Here is a 21561-nt window from a genome sequence, read left to right on the forward strand (position 1 = left end):
TTATTATTGTTTTTCCCTTGGGTCGTATCAATAGATCAGTATCGGATTGGTCGATATTCGAGATCAGCATCAACTGATAGCGATCCAAAGATCACAAACCATCATAGGCACCGCCAAAAACCACGCTAACTCTCTCTCAAACTGTTCCTGCTATTATTGCAACAGAGTATTTCCAGTTGCAAAATAAGGTCTGAGTTCATGGCAATGCCAAATAATTAAAAAAAAAGATGGGGGAGCAAATTTCATTAGTTGTTGATAAAAAGTTTCCAAGAGGAAACTTGGGAGAGAGCACAACAGCCCTAACTGAAGCTATTTTTTCCAAAATCAAAACACTGCCACCCCAAACTCCATTCTATTGTTCTAATGTAATTTCCATTACACCAATGGACAAATATTCTTATCCACCGATCTAAATCCGACCTGCTATTAATGTGGTTATTTCCAAACCACTTCACAAAAGCTCATCTCAATGAATCACCACCGAAACTTAACATCAACCCTATCTTTTCCCAAACCCAAACCTACCTCAAGTCATCAATGTCTTCTACATCTCACTACCTTTGCCAAAGGTGAAAACCGTATCTGCCTTCATTTTATGTTACTACTCCAAATATTACTGATGCAAACTGAGAATCTTTCAAGTAGGGTAGCGCAACAACCCACCAGGCACCGCTTGTACTTTCTACCACGCTGTTACATTGCTGCTGCTGCCTTCAATGCATTAGCCTTCCGGTCCGAGAATTCCTCGTTAATGTTATCCTCGCACAGTAGCACTACCACCAAACATTAAACACTATACTCTCACCTCAGTACACAGCATTAACATTCATGTCTCATTGAAAAGAGCCTAACCCACCAAAGCATCATTCCTTCTGAGCACAATGCAAAAACAGAGCAATAGAATAATGAACAAAAGAGACCGCTGGGAGAAAACTTTGAACTCTCACATCTCTTAACTTGAAAATTTGCTCTGAAAATATTTTACACAGTATGTAGCTCAACTAAATATACTTCAATCCCGTAATATGGTGTTGTCTTGAGATTAGATACTGCACGCAGGAATATAACATCCCCAGTATCCCCAATATCTTAACCTTGAGCACATCTGTCATTATCACAGATGGTAGGTTAAGGGGCATTGTAAGCAATGGTGTTGAATCAGTCTGCTTAGTGAAGCTCCATACAAAACGGTTGAATAAGATGTGGCTAGGGAAAGTAAGGACAAGGAGGGCTGCATTCTTGACCAAAAAGAACCAATCTGTACCTCCAATCTCCAGGCCCCACCCAACATTCCCATGCCAGACTTCTTCCCATATCCTGTAGATAGCAGTCACGACTAGGTAAGCTGAAATAACCACTGTCACAGGGAAATACCTTTGCCTGTCCCCAAACCCAGCAACAAAGTCTGAATCCTGGTTCAGTAGCAGCAAGATTGGTGCCAAGAAGAATATTGCACGATTGGAGCCGCCAGTCAGGTTAATGTTCAAAATAAGGCAAATAGCAAAGCACATGATAGTAGCAACGTTACCAACGGCTGGCATCCAAGCGCCCTCTGCAGCCAACCTCTTGACTGTGAAAGTCGGCACAGTTGAGGCCCTTCGCTGTTGCATCAGCCTACGTTTTGGAGGGAAGGCAGCTGATGAACTCTGACCCAACTGATTGTGCACACCACCCCTGTCATGGGTCCTTTCCCGTAACAATGAAGCTAGCTCAAACTTTATCTCCAGCGCAATAAGCATGAAAATAGCAGCATATAACCCAAGAAGTGATGTCCTTGCCCCTTCAACGGCTAATAGCATGGTGAGCTTGCTGTCTTCCTCACCCACTCCAGCTCCACCTTCGAGGATGTTTTTGACTCTCATCTGGCCCTCCAGGAGGTATGAAACTGGGAAGAGAGCAACCAGCAGAGCAAATATCCATGGCAGGAGCCTTGTGCTTGAAGCTGATGGGAAATGGGTGAAGACCACAAAAACTGAAGTGCAGACCAAAGTTGCCACAATGAGGGCATGCAGGATTGTCGCTTGCAGGAAATATTCAGCAGATATGTAGATGCCTAGCGCTATTCCAACCCCAACTGCATAAAATGCTCTCAACTCAACAATGTACTTGATGGGAATGAAGGAGGTAAATGCCGCCAGTATGAGGACGATGGCCAATATAAGGAGCCATGATGGCCATGTAGGTTTTGCGGCCACAAAACCATAGATGGAGATGTCATCAGAAGATTGATGGGCAGCCCTAATCAAGTCCGACCGGAAAGCCCAGGACAAAGGAATTGGTGGCTGCAGCAGTATAAACAACAGACCTGTTGCTACCACAAGCACTAAGCATCTCTTGGCCGACTGCACAGAAATCAAATAAGGCATTTTGAATTAGATTACCCTATTTCATTGGGTCAATGGAATAGAACAAACAATGAAACAAGCACAACTGTTAAGGCAAAAAATAGCCAATTAAAATGCGAACAGGGGACAATCCCCCCTCCCCTCTCACTAAGTCACTAAAAACAAAGTGAAGCGCACTCAGAGGTGATTAGGAATTCATAACAAGGTGTCAAGTATCAGTATCAGACAGTGTATCGGAAGCTGGTAGCCTGGTTCCAAGAGACGTTTTAGAGACATATAAAAGAGACTCTAGATATGCTTAGATACATATAAAAATGTTTATGATACATACAAACAAGTATTTTAAGCATTGTGCACCATAAATAAGCAATAAATAATTATTATCCAACCAATAGCAGGTTATCTTCGTCTTCACAGCATCTATGCAATTCAAATCTCCATTGGCAAGTGCAGTACAAATCTACTGATAAATAATAAAAAACAATGAAGCATAAGAAGTGAAAAGAAAAAACAATTTGCGTATTAGGATGTTGACTTAAAATACAAAGTCCAAACCAAGCAAGTAATATGTAGGTATAAACATACAGTATTAAGCAACATACATTAAGTATATACACATTAACAATACTACAACTTTGTTAGCAGCATATTAAACAAACCTGAAGTAGTATGTAATTATTAATAATAAGTACAAAGCAACATAAAGATAAACTCAATGTAGCAGAGATGAGGATGTTGAGATGGATGAGTGCCAAAAAACTAGGAAGGATAAAGTAAGGAATAATCATATCGGAGCCGCCTTTGGAGTAGCTCAGATACATGATAAGCTACGAGAAAGTTGTTTTGAGGTGGCATGCCATGTTCAATTGAGGACTTTGGATGCTCCAGTGTAGAGGAGCGATTTGATTCAGATTGAAGGAACTAAAAAAGCCAGAGGGGCAGACCTAATATGACCTTAGGAGAAGTGAGGAAAGACATGCATAGCTTAGGCCTTGTATTAAGTATGACCTCGAATAGATTTGAGGGCAAGCATCCATGTAGCCAACCCCATTTAATTGAGATAAGGCTGAGTTGTTGTACAATCTTCAAAGCAACAAACATAATTATACATAATAGATCACAACTCATTCAAGATTATCCAAATCGTAAATTTTAAAGTTTAAATGTGATGCTAGGAAAAAACATACAAGAAAAAACCTCATATTCAAGCAAATAAAAATTCAACTCTTTTAACATACTTCAACCTGCGACTTTGATGGTCGATCTCCACTTTGATGAGCTTTAATGCATATTTTTGCTTGTTAATCACTCCTATCTCATTTTTCCAGTGTAGATTGGATCCACTTAGGTTTTGGCCAAAACAAATTAGAGTAGGAAGAAGATTTTTTTTTTCCTTCTCAAAAACTTATATTTTTGGGTTTTGGCAATCCATATATCGAGTGTATCAGCACCATATCGGCACTGTTTTGATGCATATCTGTTCACTACATTATTTTTTCATGTACAGTTCTATACGTAATTATTTTTTTTTCTCAGTTTTGTAAAATATCAATATGGCCAATCTTGATATGGATCGACTGTATCAGTCCATGTTGATACTCGATACCATACTAATGAAATGGATGTCAGTGACATTAGTAGTTATTAATGGAAATGTTGACCACCAAATTGGCCTTTGGGGTTTTGCGAAGGAATAGTGTCAAGTTTTGTGCTACATATTTTAAATGGAGGCAAAATTCGGAAAGGTGACCTGCATTCGTAATGTCTCTTTGTCGGCCAGAAAAATGTTCTTGCAGCAGAACTCCAATAAGAGCAGCCCTCTATTCTATTCTTAATTGTTATAAGACATTGTCCAATTTGCGGCGATGGGTTAACTATTTATACTATAGTATTTTTTTATTGCTTATTAGCGAAATTCACTTGGTTTGTTTTGTGCTTGATTGAAGAGTTAAGGATTGGGAAATCTATCTAAAAATGCTCAGGAGTTCTTCTATTCAATCCCTTTCCTTCTTGTTGCTGGATATCTCATTCGTAACCATCTTCTCTTTGTTTCCCGAGTTCAAATGATGGAACACATAGCGGGATCCACCAGAAGACTCTCATTGTGCCTTTGATTTTTCAGAATTTACTTTTGATATTTCTAGGGCTATGTTGGAAGCAAGGAATTCCTCTCTCTTTGGAGGTGGCTCTATGAGAAGCAACGAATTCATCTCTTCGGCAGTTCTAAACTGAATCCTGACTAAATAACCAAGTTGGGACAGCTGTAATGAACTTTCCAAAAGTCCAGTCTTGGACATTAATTTTTTTATTGGGTCATCATTCCTCTTTTTATTTATTTATTCGACATAATGTCATAGGCAGAGAGGGCAGGCCTTGGTGCAATGGTAAGGTTCGAGTCTGGAAATAGACTGAAATATTGAAGGAAATAGACTCAAAACATGGCTACATGATCACTTAAGCGATCACATGACCACTAATTACATAAAAATAAAACTAAGGAATTAAAACAGCTAATCCCGTATGCAACCCTATTACCCATACTTTAGGTCCATAAAAGTGACCTATTACATTGGAAACCCATATGGAATCAAAGGCCCAACATGTATATAAACCAACCCTAGACTTATTCCCATTAAAATAAGCCTTTGTTGGTGATGTATATGCATCACAAATACCTTTTTTATTTTACATCCCATTGATTCTCTATTTTACGCTCCACCACGAGTTTTTGGTTGTGTGTTATGTTCATATCTTGCAACCATACATTGATAAGTTAATCTCCCCAAGCTGTCAAATACATTTTTCTTGGTTATTCTAGAGTTCAGAAGGGGTACCAATGCAAGTTTGGTGCGGGCTCTTCTTCCTCTTCCTGACCAATCGGGGCAGGTCAGAGTTGGATTTTTCTGGCGCTGAGTCAAAGCCGGGCCTAAGCCTAGCTAAGGGGACTCAAGGTTGCGTTGGGGGTTTAAAAAGTTTGGCCCAACCCAACCCTGTTGCAGCCCTACATCGTATTACTCATCATCTACTCCTCCTGTGACAGCAACGACAAACACTACTCTTTAGGGGGGCAAGTTTGACCCAATCAGCCCAAGCCCGCCCTGAGCCCGAACAGGGCCTAGGTTGAGATACCCTGACCCTAAGGGCGGGTAAAGGTTGGGAATTTTTGGCCCCAAGTCAGGGTCGAGCTGGACTAGGGTTGAGGCCTTGGGCTGAGCCTAGCCAGGCCTGGCCCTGCCTCCCCCTCTCCTTGATGTAAATAAGTCACTTGAGGGCTTATTCTATTGAAAATAAGCTTTGGGTTGGGTTATGTAGGTGTTGGGATTTGGATCCCATGGGTTTATTTTGAAATGGGCAAATTTAATGGGCCTAAAATATGGATAGAAAGTAGGAAAACAGGATTTACTTCCATAGTTTAGTTAGAGTCCTATTTTGAGTTTGTTTTCTTTATTATTTCACTTTCTTAGGCTCTCTTTGGCATACTTTATATTTATAACATATTTATGGATAATCAATTATGATAATAGGTTATGGGCTATAAACAATAATCTTTTAATTACTACTAGACATAACAGATTATATATAATGAAAATAGGTTTAGTATTCTTAAGTCAAGAATATATTATGTATTATGGTGGAGCGGGGTGGGAGTTGGAGAGAGAGAGAGAGAGAGAGAGGGGTAAAAGAGAGGCTTTGTTCTAATTTTTATTAATTTTACCAATTTACTCCCACTTAAATAGCAATTCTGCACATGTTCATTAATGGTACCCGCTTAAACAAACTTTAACAGTTTATGATGATAGATCATAAACAACTCTCGAGCTGTTTATGAATTTATGCTTATATTGATTTATTTTGATGAGAAATAGGGACCATAAATCATACCATCTATTTATGTTTATGTGTCAGATAAACATAAATTTAAACTATACCAAAGAGAGCCTTAGTCAATTTAGGTTACCTTACTAGTTAAGGATAGGGTTAGGCCTTTCCTTTTTAAGTCTATTTTTGAGTCTTCTATATAAGTTTGTAAGGAAGGCCAGCATTGAACACGAATTTGATTAACGAAATATTGGCTTTAGCCTTTGTTAAAAATCTTGAGATAGGTTGGGTGAGATGCCCAGAGTGAGCTGAGATAGCCATCCCCTTCCCCAACCCCCTCCATCAATCTCCAATCAAGCTCCATTCAAGTTTCAATCCTGCCATAGCCGATCACTTGAAGAAACATATTCAGTTGCTGGAATTTCTCTGCAAGGTTCAAGATATTTTCAAACAACAAGTCTGAAATTGAAATTCTGCAATTATTCTTCTTCGCTTCTAGAAGGTCACATGCAAGGTGAATTTCGCGAGAATTCTGCCCAGCCAAATCTAACCATTAGAACCTGCTGAAAATTTGATCGAATCTTCCTCAAACCCTAAGAGAGACTCGATCCAAATTTCATTACCATCCACCCAGCCGATTGTCTGAAATTACCCTTTTACCCCTCAATCCTATTTCTACTAGGATTCCTCAATAACTTCAGATTTAGTCATCTGATTTAACTATATCTTTCAGCATCTCTTCTCTCCCATATAATGCACTCTCTCCTAACTTAACCCTAACATCTAACCCTAGGTCCCATCAAACCTTAACCATAATTTTACAATTTTCACATATTGGCTTCTAGTTGGTCTTCTACCAATCTAGAACTACATTACCCCTGGCCCAGCCCCTGCATCTCCCTTCCCACTTCATCATCTTCTTTTTCTTCTTCTCCCCTGGCCCAACCCTTGCATCTCCCTTCCCACTCCCTATGTTTAGGGCCAATCAGGGTCAGCCCGGCCTGGGCAGGTCAGTTTTGGAATTTTCAGGCCCCGAGTCAGGGTTGGGTCGGGCCTAGGCCTAGCTAAGAGGACTCAGGGTTGAGTTGGGGATTTAAAAAGCCTGCTCCAACCCGACCCTGTTGCAGCCCTACTACTCCTACTCCTATTCCTGTGCTCGTGTCCTTTGAAGCCCCTCCATTACAGGTATATCAGCGGCGCAAAAAGATAGTGCCTCCACCCTCAGGTTCAGTTCCCTCCCAACCCATCATACAGTCTGATCCTGGTACTGGCGTTCCCGCTGACTTGCCAATTGCTCTTCAAAAAGGTATCCATTCTTGCACTGAGAACTCCATGACTGCCTATCCCATAGAAAATTGTCTATTTCTCACCTTCCATCTCCATTTCATCATCTTGCTTTTTCTTTGTCTACTCACTCTATTCCACAAAATCATTATGAAGCTTTGTTTTATCCTGGATAGAACATGGCTATGGATATGGAGATGGATGCATTATTATCCCGACAGACATGGACTCTAGTGGTTTTGCCTCCAAGTAAAGATCTTGGGTGGTGCCATTTGTTGTACACTATCAAGTACAATCCAGATGGCTCAGTGAGCGCCTCAAGGCTCGTCTAGTAGCAAAGGGGTAACTCAAACATATGGAGTGAATTATTTTGAGACATTTTTCATGTGGCTCGTTTAAATTCTGTTCATGTACTAATATCTTTGGCTGGGAAGTTAGACTGACTTTTGTATGACTATCAGATGGCCATAGAAAAATGCATTCTTGTATGGTGATCTACAAGAGGAGGATTATATGGAGCAACCTCCCAGGTACGTTGCTCAGGGGAGAATTCTAACAGAGTTTGCAAACTTAACAAGGCCATATATGGATTGAAATAGTCACCTAGAGCCCGGTTTAACAAGTTCAGCTCTATTATTATACGTTGTGGGTTCTCACGATGTTACTCTGACCAATATGTGTTTGTATGGCACCAAGGCTCTAAGGTGGTTGTTTTAGTTGTCTATGCAGATGATATTATTATTTTTGGAGACGATTCCTTTGGTATTGCTGAGGTGAAGTCTAATATTCATCAACATTTTCAAATGAAAGATTTGGGTGCTCTCATCTTAGCATTGAAGTTCTATGAAGCAAGAAAGGAATTAATCTATCACAGAGAAAGTATGTGTTAGATCTTCTATCTGAGATAGGTATGTTGGCTGCTAAGCCCATTGACATTTCTACGGACCCAAATCAGAAGTTTGGGGCAAGTGATGGTGACGAATTCAAAGATGTGCAGCTTTACATAAGGCTTGTAGCAAAGCTAATCTACTTGATCGTTACTCGTCCAAACATTTCTTTTGTTGTTGGTTTCATTAGTAAATTCATGCAATCAACAAAGCAGGTGCTAGAGGTGCAAGTTTGGCCTTGTCAGCCCGAACCTGCCCTGAGCCTGAACAGGGTCTGGACTAAGATATTTGGCCCTGAGGGCGGGTCAGGGCTGGAAATTTCTGGCCCTGAGTCAAGGTTGAGGCCTCAGTCTAAGCCTGGCCCGGCCCGACCCTGTTTTAAGTTATACTATAAAATATATATTAATATAATATATATATATATATATATATATATATATATATATATATATTATAAACTTTAAAAGTCAACCACATTTTGTTATATATAATATATTATATATGAAGATAATAAGTGATATTATACATTTTATTATAGTGTTATTTTACGTAAAATTAATAATTTTCTCCCCGGCCCATTCCATCCCATGCATTTCCTTCCCCCTCCCATGATCAGGTCCAATTGGGGTCAGCCTGGCCCGACCCTGAGGGCGGGTCAGGGTTGGATTCTTCAGGCCCTAAGCCTAGGTCGGGTCGGGCCTAGGCCCAGCTAAGGAGACTCAGGGTTGGGCTAGGGTTTTATAAAGCCCGACCCAAGCCGACCTTGTTGCAGCCCTAGCAGGTGCACTAAGAGGCAGCTTGCTGTATTTTGAAGTATCTAAAGGGGGCTCTAAGCAAGGGTGCCAATTGGTTCAGTTTCAGTTTTTTTGTTCGGATTCAGTTTAGTTAAAGATACATGTGGAAACCGATACCGAATACAAACATATTTTCCAAAACCAAAACGACTCGGTTCGGTTTTAGTTCCATTTTTATTCAGTTCTTCGGTTTCATATTTAAGTCACTATTCGGTTTGACACGGTTTGTATTCAGTTTGGGCCCTATTTTAGGCATTTGGGCCACCTTTTACTGTTTTACAAATTTGCCAACAAAAAATCCCAACTTGTTAGGGCCATAACCCATCAAAAAAAATTTCAAAACATTAAAAAGGAATAAAATTTAGTATCCACATTGATAAAAACATTAAAAAAGAGTATGATTTATTTGGTTCCTTATTTGGTTCAATCATGAAACCCAAACCGAACTGAGATACGATTCCTTAGTTTGAAATCAAAACCAAATCGATTTATTTCGGTTCCGTTCAATTCGATTCGGTTTTAAACGGGCGGTCTCGGTTTCTGTTCTAAATTGACACCCTTAGCTCTAGGGAAGGGGCTCGTTTATTTTCCTCATCAAAATATAGAATTATAGATCTGATATGGTTTTCTGATGCTGACTGGGCTGGTGCTGATGGTGACCGTAGATCAACCACAGGATATTGTACATTTGTTGGTGGAAATCTAGTCACATTGGAGAAGCAAGAAACAGACAAATTGTAGCTAGAAACAAAGTTGAGGCTGAGTATTGAGCTATGGCTCATACTGCAGCCGAGTTGATGTGGTTGAGATCATTTTCTTGGGGGAACGGTGGGGGGTTCAATTAGCTTTTGAGCAAACACAAGATGCTGCTGAGACAAAAACAGAGGAAGATGAAGAAGACAAAGAAGATAGTAGAAAACAGATTTTGGTGTTTAAGGAAGACCTTGCAAATCATCTCAAAACTGAAAGAAACCACAACTCCACCCCACCCCCCACCCCAATAAAATAAAATAAAAACTACTTTCCCTTATCATCATAGATTTTGCACTTAGCAGTGAGTAAATCAATTTTGGTACCAAGCTCACCATCCATGACCCCAATTTCTTTCTGGTCAGATAAATCGAGAAATAGGTTTCTTTTTTTTTCTTTTTCTTTTTCTTTTTTTTTTTTTGGGGGGGGGGGGGGAGATGGGGGGAGAAAGAGCCGGAGACAGACCCTCAATGGTTGCAAGAAATATCGAAAATCAGAGAATCAGAGGGAAAAAAACGGCCTACATAAAGTTCAAAAGTGTTCTGTTCCATTAAATTCAGTTAATTAGGGTCGAACTATGAATGAGGCTAGTTAAAGACATGAATCATTTGAAAAAGAAATTTAGTAAACTATGCAAAGAGCAAGGTAATGATAGTGAAAAGTACTACCTGAACATGAGAAAAGTGAAGAGCAACTATGGGGATGCAAGCCAATCCCGTCAATACAATACAAAAACCCAAAAGTAAGCCATAAGATGGAGGTCTTCCATTCCACCATTGAAGAGCATCAAAAATTGTTTCCCGGCAAAGCCAGGCAGAAAAAGCCACAACACTACCATGAGCATAACCTTGCCAAGTTTTCATTTTTGAACCTACTTTTGATTTGTCCCTGCAAGTCCAAGTAAGGGAACAAATTACTTAGATGTATATATTGAATTAGAGCAGCATAGAAACAGGACAGAATAAACAAGAAGCACAAATCAATACTTGTAAAGAAGCAATGGAGGCGAAATGGCCAATAACAGAACAGCCGATGCCCATAGAACAGAGTTTGATGTGATAATGAGCATAGCCAGCTTTGAAGAATACAGACAAGTCAAGATCCAAACTGCCTTGGGTCCAACGCGATTATCTACAATCAGTCTCCTCACCAAAGCCAGGCCCAAACAAGTTGTCAAGATAACCATGTAACTTGGGTACATCACCTCTTCATCCAACCCAAAATAGTACAAACCAGAATAATTATAAAAACGATTCTCAATGAAGCAAAGCAGCAGTGCATGGCCAATCAGACCAACCTCAGTCAGGAAACGAAATTTTGGTGGAAGAAAAGAGAAACCGGGAACGGCCATTGCCAGGATTACACTGGCAACTATCAGTTTACAGAAGGATTTTAGAGACATGCCAGCCAACCAAATGTTGAGATTCCAAAAGTTATGAATAACAAACCATACAACCATCAAGCTCGCAAGCAAGACAAATGTAAAGTATGAAGGCAAGCTTTTCTTCGTGAAAAAACGAGCCAAATAAAAGCCTGCGACCAAAGGAAGGGGAAGAAACTGCAAAAATAAAGATGATAAGAAATTTTAGTGTTGCCATAACGCAATTGATGCTCATGGAGATAAACTTCTTTCTGATAATAGAGGCAGATTCAGCCATTTAAATAACTAGCCAAGTAAATTAAGCAATCAAGGAGAACAATATGACAGAACAGATAAAGTTTATCTTTAAAATAATAAGTTAGATGTCATAGTGGGACGTATTTCATCACAGCATACCAAGAGAGGACCATAAAAGTACCTAAAAGTTTTCCATCCGGTCAATGGACAAAAACAATAATGGAAGAACAAACTGCGAATGAACAATTATTTCTCATGCAAATACGTTTTCTTCAATTGAAGACATTGCATTCCCTTGTTTCATGAATCCTATTGAGTAAATATGCCTTTCCTCGACATTTGGCACTGTATTCTCTTATTAATAAAGCCCATGACTTATTCACAAAACATTGAACTGTTCACATTGTGAATGTTTATTTATCAGATGGAAGTCCAGTTTCATGACAATTCATTGGACATACACATATTTATACACGTAAATCCCTAAAGTCATCACTCCTTCTCTCTCTTTCATTGAAAGTACCAGGCCAATAAAGAAAATTCAATTATTTGCTCAAAAATCAATCATGGAAATCCCAAACATTTATCATTCATTTGATGTATGAGAATTCCATTTCTATCAAGCCTTTTAAAAATAAAACAGAAATTTCTATTAAGAAATATAATCAGAACGATCACATCCAACCCCCACTTTCCCACAAGGAAAAGACAGTGGAAAGAAAATACAGAAAGGGTACGGGAATGCATCAAATTAGAGCTGATTGTCTAGACAATACAGATGAACACAATTAGGGACGGGGGCATGTGTATCCTTGATGAATTAAGCAACTTCTTGAATCAAAATTCGATTACCTCCTCCAAGCTGAGGAACGCCAAAACTAATTACCTTCTTTCAAAAAATGAAGTGACTCAGAGAGAAAGATAAAATGTATTTTCAGCTTTCTTGTATGTATGAAAATAAAAATGTAAAAAAGATAAAAAGAACGGGAAGCCAGCAAACATCTTTGATTAGAAGGAGCACCATATCTTATGTTCTTCATCGCATTCTTGCTCTAGAAGCCTTGCTTATAGGACATGGCAACAGCAGTGCCAAACCCCACAAAATCAGTTAACACCAACAGGCACAGTAGATAGTTTGCTACAATGCATATAGAGAAATCAATTCAACAATACTTCACAGGATTATGCAACAATTTCATTTAAATAGTAATTGACCTGCAATCACCAGCTTTATACCCACAAGCCTTTTGGTAAAAAAGAAGAATGGAAGAAAAGAATGGGGGCAACGAGTCAAATCTAAACTGAATACCTAAGACACTATTCAGAGTTCAAGTGAATGGTCAGCAGATCCACTGGCTGAGCATGGACTGATGACCCTGTTTGAGGCATGTCACCGATGGTCTAGCTTTTGCATAAATGCATGTCTGACATATAAAACCATCCAAATGAGAAATGCTCTAGGGATTTCCACTTTCATCAATTAGAAATTGGTTTTGATGGACAATAAATTTCTCCTTCTATCCCTATGCAATCAATGAATCAAATAACTAGTCAAGAGATACAAGTACAACAATCGCCATAAGACATGATCGCATACTATCAATTATAAAAATGCAATTCAAGCTACAATCTTGTCACAGATGGGAGAATAGGTAAACAATAAGCATTTACATAAGCATGGGCATGGCGATCAAGCTACAGGAAATGAAAATCACTATAATAATATAACGCGGATAAGGCATGCGCCAAAAGTTTTCAGAGATAGCCCATGAACGGATGCAAGACAGCCAAATACATATGCGGTAAAACAAGTTGTAAACATTTTCAAGCGCATACCAGTAAAGGGAAGCCCACGACTATCGCTCCAGCAGCACTGACCAGGATAGACAAAGATGTGAACATCCCGGAGCTGAAAGCATCGCCTATCATACCAAGGGCATAAGCACCAGCTGCAGATGCTCCTCCAAGCATCGTAATAGTGACCAGAAGGTAATTCAGAGGCGGAGGCAACTGGATATACCGACCAAACGAATGGAAAACAACTCTAATCTCCAAAGATAATACGACAACGACCAATGCAACAGCACCGTTAGCAACACGGATACTGTGCAGATGGTGTGCATTCTTCGAGACCCACCAAAGAGCGCCCCTGGTCGAGGCGTACAGTTGGAATAGGAAGGGAACAAAGAAAAGAAGAAACAGATCACAGACAGAAGCAGCTGAAGAGAATACCACAGCACGGTGAGATGCAATGTGAAAGAGCAGAGGAAGGAATAGAAGGTTCAAAGTATGGATACAGCTCTCGAGGGGGCCTAGGATGAGGGTTTCATCAGGAACCTCCCCACCATGGTAACCAGAATCTTGCTTCGATTTGAAAGATGAGGAGCGCGGGATAGAGAATAGCCAATAGAAAACACAAGAGAAGACCATGAAATAGTAAGCAGCGTTGCTCATACCAACAGCCGAGACAGTCGCCCAGGTAAACAGAGGCGAAGCAACAATGGGGACACAAGCAAACAAAAGGCGCTCGAGAGCGAGAACGATGGAGGGGTTCTCGATCTGAATCCATTTGAATTGCAGGGAGGCCCAGGCTCCAATCAAGAAGTTGGTGAGGGCGCAAAGGAAGGCAGCGAGAATAGAGAGAGGAAAAGACCCGAAGGACGAGAAGAGAGACGAGCTGAAGAAGAAAGAGATCTGCGCAGCAACGAGAGAAAACCAAACACCGAAGAAGGAGCCAGACTTGAAGCTGAGTGAATCGAGGATGTAAGCGATCATGAGACCCAGGGTAAGGGTAGCGACGACGGGGGTGCCTCCGAGGTCGAGGAGGAAAGCTGCACAAGGTACGAGTGCAACAGCGATTCTAGGGTTGTGGAGGAAGGAAGAAGGGGAGAAGCGAGGGTTCTTGAGGTTAGGGCTTCGTTCCTGTGAAAACCCGCCGCCATTGAAGGTGGAAAAGGTAGGAGCACTGACGGAGTTGGAGATGAAAGGGCGGTGAAAGCGAGGTTGAAGCTCCGGCGGCATCATTTTGCCGGGTCGGGAGGGACTCGGGACACAGGAGACTCGGATGCTGTCTGAGTCTCTTTTTCTTTTGTTTTTAATCAAAACCCCCCCCAAAACACAAACTCCCTTAAAAAAGACCAATTTTTAATCACTGCCCTATTAGATAATGGACCTTTAGTGGGCATGGCAGTATGGCACCAACAAAGTCCAGAGTAGCCCAGTGACTCCAGACCTAATCCAGGAAAATGCACAAGAGCGACGCTGGTCCGACTCCGGTCCCACTTCTTCAAATTGGTTTGAGGTATCGGTATCGATATCGATACATATCGGTTTTTCTAGTTGCCAATCCCAATATTGTGCCGATACAATATCAATGACGTGGTACGAACAAGGGGTAAAGTAGTAAAAATTTTTGTTTTTTTAAGGAAAATCAGGGGCAAATTTGTCTAATACGGCCGATCCAAGTTGATATCGTATCGATTTTGTAGATGACTGATACCCGACCCAATACTATACACTAAAACCATGGATTGACCATGGCATGAATCGGTTGGTATGGGTCGATTTTTGGTCAGGGCTAATCGGTCCCCCTTACTTTAGGATCCTACATCATGAACGGTCCGTTTAAGTAATCGGTCTTTATAGGCTAGGCATGGTCCTACTTATAAATGGTCGGTCAAATACTAGTCTATAATCGAGCTTGTACTAAACGGGTTATAAACAGGCTAAACGGGCTCATGCTAAATGGGCTACAAATCGAGCTATGCAAGTTTGGTTCATATAACTTCTAATGAAATTCAATTTTTTGGGATGAAACAAAAACTTATTCGAGAAAATGTTCCAAATTGTGCTAATGGCTAAATAAGTAAATCTCAATTTATTTTGGAGCTCTATGGGATCTCAATCTCAATGGACATACATGTGATGGCATTTCGAACAATATAAATGACCTTAATTACGTGCTTCGTTTATCTTTTGCCCAACTTCATAGTACAATAATATTCAATTATCAATTCTATGTTTTTATTCGGCCCATAGTCCTTTATATATATATAGCTTACATAATGCAAGATGATGAATTAATCAAGGAGATTAAAGAAAGGTTATATTTGGGATAAAATAAGAAATTTATGAGATAATTGGGGTAAAACAAAAGGTCCATAAACGGGCTTAAACGTGTTGGGCTCGGTCGGGCACTTGTCTATTCTTCCCCTTGAACATCAGTGGCTTAACTAAGTCCCAGAGGCTAGAACCACAGAGGTATTCCTAAGGGTGTCAAGATAACACCGAAACCGATTGTCGGAAACGGAACCGACCGTTTACAATCAAACCGAACCGGATCATATAAAATCAACGCGATTCTGATTTCATAGGTTCTATTACCAGCTCAGTTCGGTTCGGTTCAAAATCGAAAATTGTCAGTTAACCAAATAGAAGTCGGGTAGAAAATCAAAATTAGGAACATTCTTATTTGTTTAAGAATGTGGTTAAGCACTCTAAAAATATTAGGACTCTTTACATAGGGAAAATGTACAATGCAAGGTAAAGTTAACATGAACAATGATTTCCAAAACACGGCTAGTCCACATACTACAATATGTTTAACGAAAAAAACCAAAACCACACCAACCCCAATCTGCAACCTGATATTACCAACAAAGAATGTTGTACAACATGATTTCTCATACATTATCCCCCAAAAAAACAAGATGATTTCTCATACAATTATGGGTTAAAAATAAGGAAAAATACAGCTGTTCTTCTATACACTTATCAAACAGCTGGATCTTTTACTCTATATTTCAAAGAATAACTCACAAAGATTGCATAAACAATATCGACAAGCTATACCAACTCTCTTATCTTAAAGTAGTAAATAGCTGGCTCGCGAGAGTGACAGTGGTGGTGCCTTCACCCATGATTGTTGTCAAGCTCATTTCTTTCTCGAGTATCCGATCCAGTTCTGCTACCACATGGTTCATGGTAGGCCTCCTCTCACTAGAGAATTCCACACAGTGGACAGTCAGCTGTATGAACTCCTTCATGCCTTCAGTTGTGAAACTTCTGCCCATTTTGCGATCTATAATTGAGGATATGTTGCTTGAGTCCTGATAATTTTGTGCCTTCAAGAAGCCATAAAAATGACTTTACTAACAGAGAACCTACAACTGAGCTGATACCTCGAAATGTAATTCAATTTCCTATGTATGTAACTGAGCTGATACCTCGAAATGTAATTCAATTTCCTATGTATGTAACTGAGCTGATACCTCGAAATGTAATTCAATTTCCTATGTATGTAACTAAGCTGAAACCTCGAAACGTTAATTCAGTTCTTCACGGATGTGGCAATGACATTTGCAAGTAGTTCTATAAGAATGGTAGGAGTTTGTAGGAAGTGCCATCTACCAGTTGAGATAAAGATGAGGAACAATTATTTCTCCACATTGAGTCTACTACTACCATCATGATGAGGCAAAAGTCAAGAAACAATACTTCCACCTCAAAGGCACAGAAATGGTATAAGAAAGGTCTATTTGAACAGTTAGGATCTTTCAGTAGCAGCAAGGTATGTGGAGTGTGAATTACCCATTCAACCAACTTTTGATCAAGTCCAGAAGATACGGATTGGTCTGCTTCTCGTCCACTCACCAGCTCCAGTAGAAACACTCCAAAGCTATACACATCACTTTTTTCTGAGAATCTTCCAAACTCTTTCACCCTACACATTACAATAATACGAGTAACAAGTGATAATGGTATGTCTGATCTCCTTTTATGATACAATGACAGTTTCAGAAATTTGATACCCAGCAACTAATTTCGTAAAAGAAAATAAAAAAAGCTGAAGTTTACCACAAAATTGTTTTAAAATCTCCAATGATCTGACTTGGCCAGGTGACGACCTGAGTCAAATTCCTTATTAAATAGTACATCCATAATATAAACCAGCATTTGGAAACATGTTAATATAAATTCAACTCAACTTAACCAAGCTGTATCCCATCTAAATTAAAAAAAAAAGGGCGTACCCAGTGCACGAGGCTCCCGCCACTGCGGGTTCATAGAGAGGCTGGTTCCAAACTTGAACCCGTGACTACTTGGTCACAATGGAACAACCTTACCATTGCACCAAGGCCCGCCCTCTATCCCAAATAATTCATAATCACATTAATATACACTATTAACATTTCAAGTAATGAGATACTGGGTATGAAAAATACTCTGGAGCAAGGAATACATTGTCAGCCATCATTCGGGAAGATGGACCTGCAACATCAACTCCACCAAGTAAATTGTGAAGCCCAGCATCTCCAACCTTAGCAATGAAAGTTTCATCTACGAGAACATTGGCTGTTTTGAAATCCTTATGTACCAAATGGGGGCTCAATGAATGGAGGTGAGCCAAACCTGCATGTAAGTATAAATAAGTGGAACAACATGATAATTACTTCGAGACCTTTTTTATCCATAAAAAGCGAATTTTTGAAGAACCAAATCTCACAGTGAAGTTTATAAAATAATTTCAGTGATCCATTATAGACCTTCATTTATCAAGGGGAAAAATAAAAACCAATACCAGGAAAGCCACCAATGCTCACTGATTTTGCAGAGGATCACCTTTAGCTGCCCCTAGAGCTATTGAGATTCTACGCTTGAATTCTATCTTTTCATGAGAAACCTGACCCGCACCTACAAAAGAGGAAACAAGGAAACTCCTACAATTATACACAGAATAGACCATTGGAGATGCAAGTATTTGAAAAGAAAAAAATGACTGAAGTGTGTGCTAGGATCAAGTATCTCACATATCAGATAAAGAATAATGAATGATGTAAGTACCAATATTGTCCGATTACAAAGATCCCCAATACTAAGTGCTATAACTGCATATGGTACATAATAATTGAATTTTGAGTATGTATGGGCCAAGAGTTACCATATAAATGACTAGAAACACTTCCATTGGTTATATACTCGTAAATTAGCATTTGTTGCTCATTTTCCTGGCAGTACCCGAGAAGGCTGACAAGATTTCGATGCCGAATAGATGACAGATAACGCACCTGTTAAGGAAGGAAATCTGTCCTCAATATTTCAGGCTATAACAGAATTAAAAAGAAGCTCCAAAATGTAACACTGGAAGGAAACAAAAAGGCACATATTTGACAAATTAATGGTTTAAACATTTCAAATTAGTTTCTACATTGGAAGAGAATAATATAGTAGTAAACAGACAGACTATCAGTATCATCATCAAGTTTTTGCTAAAACTAAGCTCACAAACAAATTTTAATGCTCTGTAATTGAAAAAAAGTGTTTTTTTTTTTTTTTTTTTTTGGGGGTGGGGGGGGGGGGGAGGGTAGGGAAAGAAAGCAGGAAGAAAAGACAGGGATCAATATTGAATCAATCCCATTAAATAGCAACACTAACAAAACAGAGGAGAAAAGAATCACGAGTTCCAAAGAGGAACTTTCAACAATTTAAAATTCAAATTATCTTTGAATTTACAAAAAACAACCATAGGCATATCTGGAAACACGACCTCTGTTTTAAAAGGAAGTAGTAGAAAGAAGGTGGTCATTACCTCCTCAAAAAATTCCCGAGTTGGCATCCCAAGTCGCTTTTTTATGGCCACAATCATTCCATCATGAAGAAAACCTTTGTACACCTTTCCAAATTTTCCTTCTCCAATGAAATTAATATCATTAAAGTTCTTTGTAGCCAAAGCCAAGTCTTCCATTGTAAAACTCCTAGCTTCATGTAACTCAGGTGGAAGAGATACACCTCCTGCTAAGGACAACTCATGCCCGATGTTTCTTCCCACTGTCAATTACAAGCAGAGAAAAGAAAATTAAGTGGTCCAAAGTAAGAAAAAGAAGAGGATCGTTAGTTCCACAGACATTGAGTGTACTTGAATCCATATCCTTTTAAGAAAATGCTGTTACACTACCTTGAACAGATGGATCAGATGAACCGGTCTCGGAGGTTCTTGAAATGCTCCTATTTTGACACAGGCAGAACCATAGAAATACCATTATCATCCCCATCAAAGCCATGGCTCCTGCAGCACCTCCAATTAATGCTGCAAGAATCCTTGACATTTGGTATGGGAAACACTTCAGCTACGTGGAACGGTAGACTCAGAGTATGTATGCTTATACATTGAACCTGGAATATAGTCCCAGTATAAGCAGAATGGGAAAAAAACTGTACAAAAGTAGCAGACAGCAATGAAAGCTATTAGGGTACCACAGGATGATCAAATAACGAAAGTGGTGAATCTTCACAATTCTATAGCCTTTCTATTTATGGGAGCTAAACTAATACAAAGCAGAAGATGTAAATGTCCGAATCCCCTCATGGAATATTCAATCTTCATTCAAGTAATGAAAGGCAGGACTGAAATAGTTCGGAGGCTGTGACATCAGCATGCTTATGGCAGGCATTACATATCCCATATGTGAAATCTCTGCATCCCATTCCATAAGCCAGTGGACTATAAATAATGTAGAAGAGCTACAGAAAATGAGCAAATGGAATGACCTACCAAAAGGTATTCAATATGTTATGTTTAATGTTATTGAGAACTCAATTGATTATGTTTATTTATGCAATGGAATGGAATACTGAAATCAGACAATTAGATGTGATCACTAATAATGTTTATTATCATCAGGTTTTCCATCTATCTTTAGTTAGGGGGAAATAGAATAAAGCTTTTTTTTTTTTTTTTTTTTGAGAGAGAATTTTTTTGCGAATTGTTCCATATCTATATGCTCTTCGTAATCTTCTGAAGAATGACAGGAGTTGTTTCATCTTTTTTAATTTTAATTAATATATATAACACAAATGAACGAAGAGTGAGTGACAACAGCAGGGGCAAAAAGAAACTTGAACATCATATGAATTCTACGAAGTTGACATACATTAGAAAGAACGTTGATGATGATACCTGCAATCTCTTTCCATGCAAAGGAGGCAAAGCAATCTTTAGGAAGCTCTTCTTCATTCGCTGCTGACGATTGAATAAGTTTTCCAAATGGAGTCATGAACAAGATCGAAATTGATCCACATTCCCTTCTTGAATTGCCTCCAGCAGCAGATCTCGAGAGTGTGGAGGGGGGGGGGGGGGAGAGAATAGAGAAAACCAAAGAGAATGGGTGGAGGGTGGAGGTTGAGGGCAACAAAAGAACAACCACACCCACTGTCACTGGCCCACTACTACTCCTAGTGAATAGAGAGACAGCTCGAAATCGATCCTGCAACTACTTCTTAGGATAGAGACTAGGGGATGCTACTCTAATTCCGTAACTAAGGATCCCTTGTGCCATAAGCAAATCGGACCAGGATTGTATATTGAATGAATAATCCCTTTATTAATTGAAATCCCTTCTGTATATCATCGTCGAATACCGACAATTTCGTTAGACAAAGACCTCGCGCCGACAAAGACAACCAAGGTTTGCTACCCTGACAACCCCCCCGCCCTCAACAACAGAAAAAAAAAAACCCAATTCAATTCAACAGAACTGAGGGGGGGGGGGGGGGGAATGAAATCTTCACTTGGGCTATGAAAGCAAGGGGGATTTTTTTTTTTGTTTTTTGAAAAAAATGAAACTGAAGATGAATATAGTAAAAAGGAACTTTGAAAGAATAACATGAAAAGAAATTTATTCAAACCAGAATTAAGAAGAAAAAAAATCCTTATCTGTGAGAGAGAAGTATAAAGTAGTTTAAGGTGGAGGAGAAGGGGATATGATTAATGGAGTGTTCCGTGAAACTGAAAATTATAAATATTTTTCGTATTTGTTTAATGATTGTCTGATAGATAGCGCAACTTGGAAGGGGTTTTTGCGGGGATTTTAAGAGTCTCTCCATTTAATTAAAATTTTATTTTATGATTTTTTATTTTTTTTATTTTTTTTGTTTTGTTTATTTTTTGGTGTGGAAGAGTTGAAGATGAACAAAATTCAGGGAAGAAAGATAAATAATGAGAGACAAGGCGGGGTTTCTCCTATATCTCATTCAGAGTCCCTACCTGTTTACCAACCAAAAAGAAG

General features: G+C 39.3%; 2 protein-coding genes across 4 annotated transcripts; both read right to left on the reverse strand.

Moving 5' to 3' along the window:
• Positions 1–774: 774 nt before the first annotated feature.
• LOC122654723 lies at positions 775–14627 on the reverse strand. Of its 2 annotated transcripts, XR_006331957.1 has the most exons (5): positions 13334–14627; positions 10866–11437; positions 10548–10767; positions 941–2342; positions 775–903 (listed from the first exon to the last, which is right to left on the reverse strand). XR_006331957.1 is itself a non-coding variant. In XM_043848946.1 (4 exons), exons 1-4 carry the CDS (start codon positions 14519–14521, stop codon positions 1002–1004), a joined length of 3321 nt encoding a protein of 1106 aa, XP_043704881.1. In that variant the 5' UTR covers positions 14522–14627; the 3' UTR covers positions 927–1001. The 2 variants fall into 2 exon arrangements, 1 of the variants encoding a protein (XP_043704881.1); XM_043848946.1 differs by lacking the exon at positions 775–903 and having other exon boundaries at positions 927–2342.
• A 1574-nt stretch (positions 14628–16201) lies between these two features.
• LOC122653840 (probable receptor-like protein kinase At5g18500) lies at positions 16202–20589 on the reverse strand. 2 transcript variants are annotated; one of them, XM_043847790.1, is made up of 8 exons: positions 20454–20589; positions 19452–19669; positions 19086–19324; positions 18438–18564; positions 18119–18190; positions 17722–17767; positions 17087–17219; positions 16202–16620 (listed from the first exon to the last, which is right to left on the reverse strand). In XM_043847790.1, exons 2-8 carry the CDS (start codon positions 19600–19602, stop codon positions 16357–16359), a joined length of 1032 nt encoding a protein of 343 aa, XP_043703725.1. In that variant the 5' UTR covers positions 19603–19669; positions 20454–20589; the 3' UTR covers positions 16202–16356. The 2 variants fall into 2 exon arrangements, with proteins under 2 accessions (XP_043703725.1, XP_043703724.1); XM_043847789.1 differs by having other exon boundaries at positions 17722–17908.
• Between the last annotated feature and the right edge of the window lie 972 nt (positions 20590–21561).

Source organism: Telopea speciosissima, chromosome 3, assembly GCF_018873765.1.
Source record: "Telopea speciosissima isolate NSW1024214 ecotype Mountain lineage chromosome 3, Tspe_v1, whole genome shotgun sequence".
Taxonomy (NCBI): Eukaryota; Viridiplantae; Streptophyta; class Magnoliopsida; order Proteales; family Proteaceae; genus Telopea; species Telopea speciosissima.

Coding starts and splice junctions, on each gene's coding strand:
- LOC122653840 (XM_043847789.1), bottom strand. CDS start 19,602: ATGTCAAGGATTCTTGCAGCATTAATTGGAGGTGCTGCAGGAGCCATG. Junction 18,191..18,437: donor TGTTTCTAGTCATTTATATG/GTAACTCTTGGC, acceptor CCTCTTTTGTAG/GTGCGGGTCAGGTTTCTCAT. Junction 17,220..17,721: donor AATGTATTCCTTGCTCCAGA/GTATTTTTCATA, acceptor TGTAATGTGTAG/GGTGAAAGAGTTTGGAAGAT.
- LOC122654723 (XM_043848946.1), bottom strand. CDS start 14,521: ATGATGCCGCCGGAGCTTCAACCTCGCTTTCACCGCCCTTTCATCTCC. Junction 10,768..10,865: donor CCTCCATTGCTTCTTTACAA/GTATTGATTTGT, acceptor TTGGACTTGCAG/GGACAAATCAAAAGTAGGTT. Junction 2,343..10,547: donor TTCACTTTTCTCATGTTCAG/GTAGTACTTTTC, acceptor ATTTCTGTGCAG/TCGGCCAAGAGATGCTTAGT.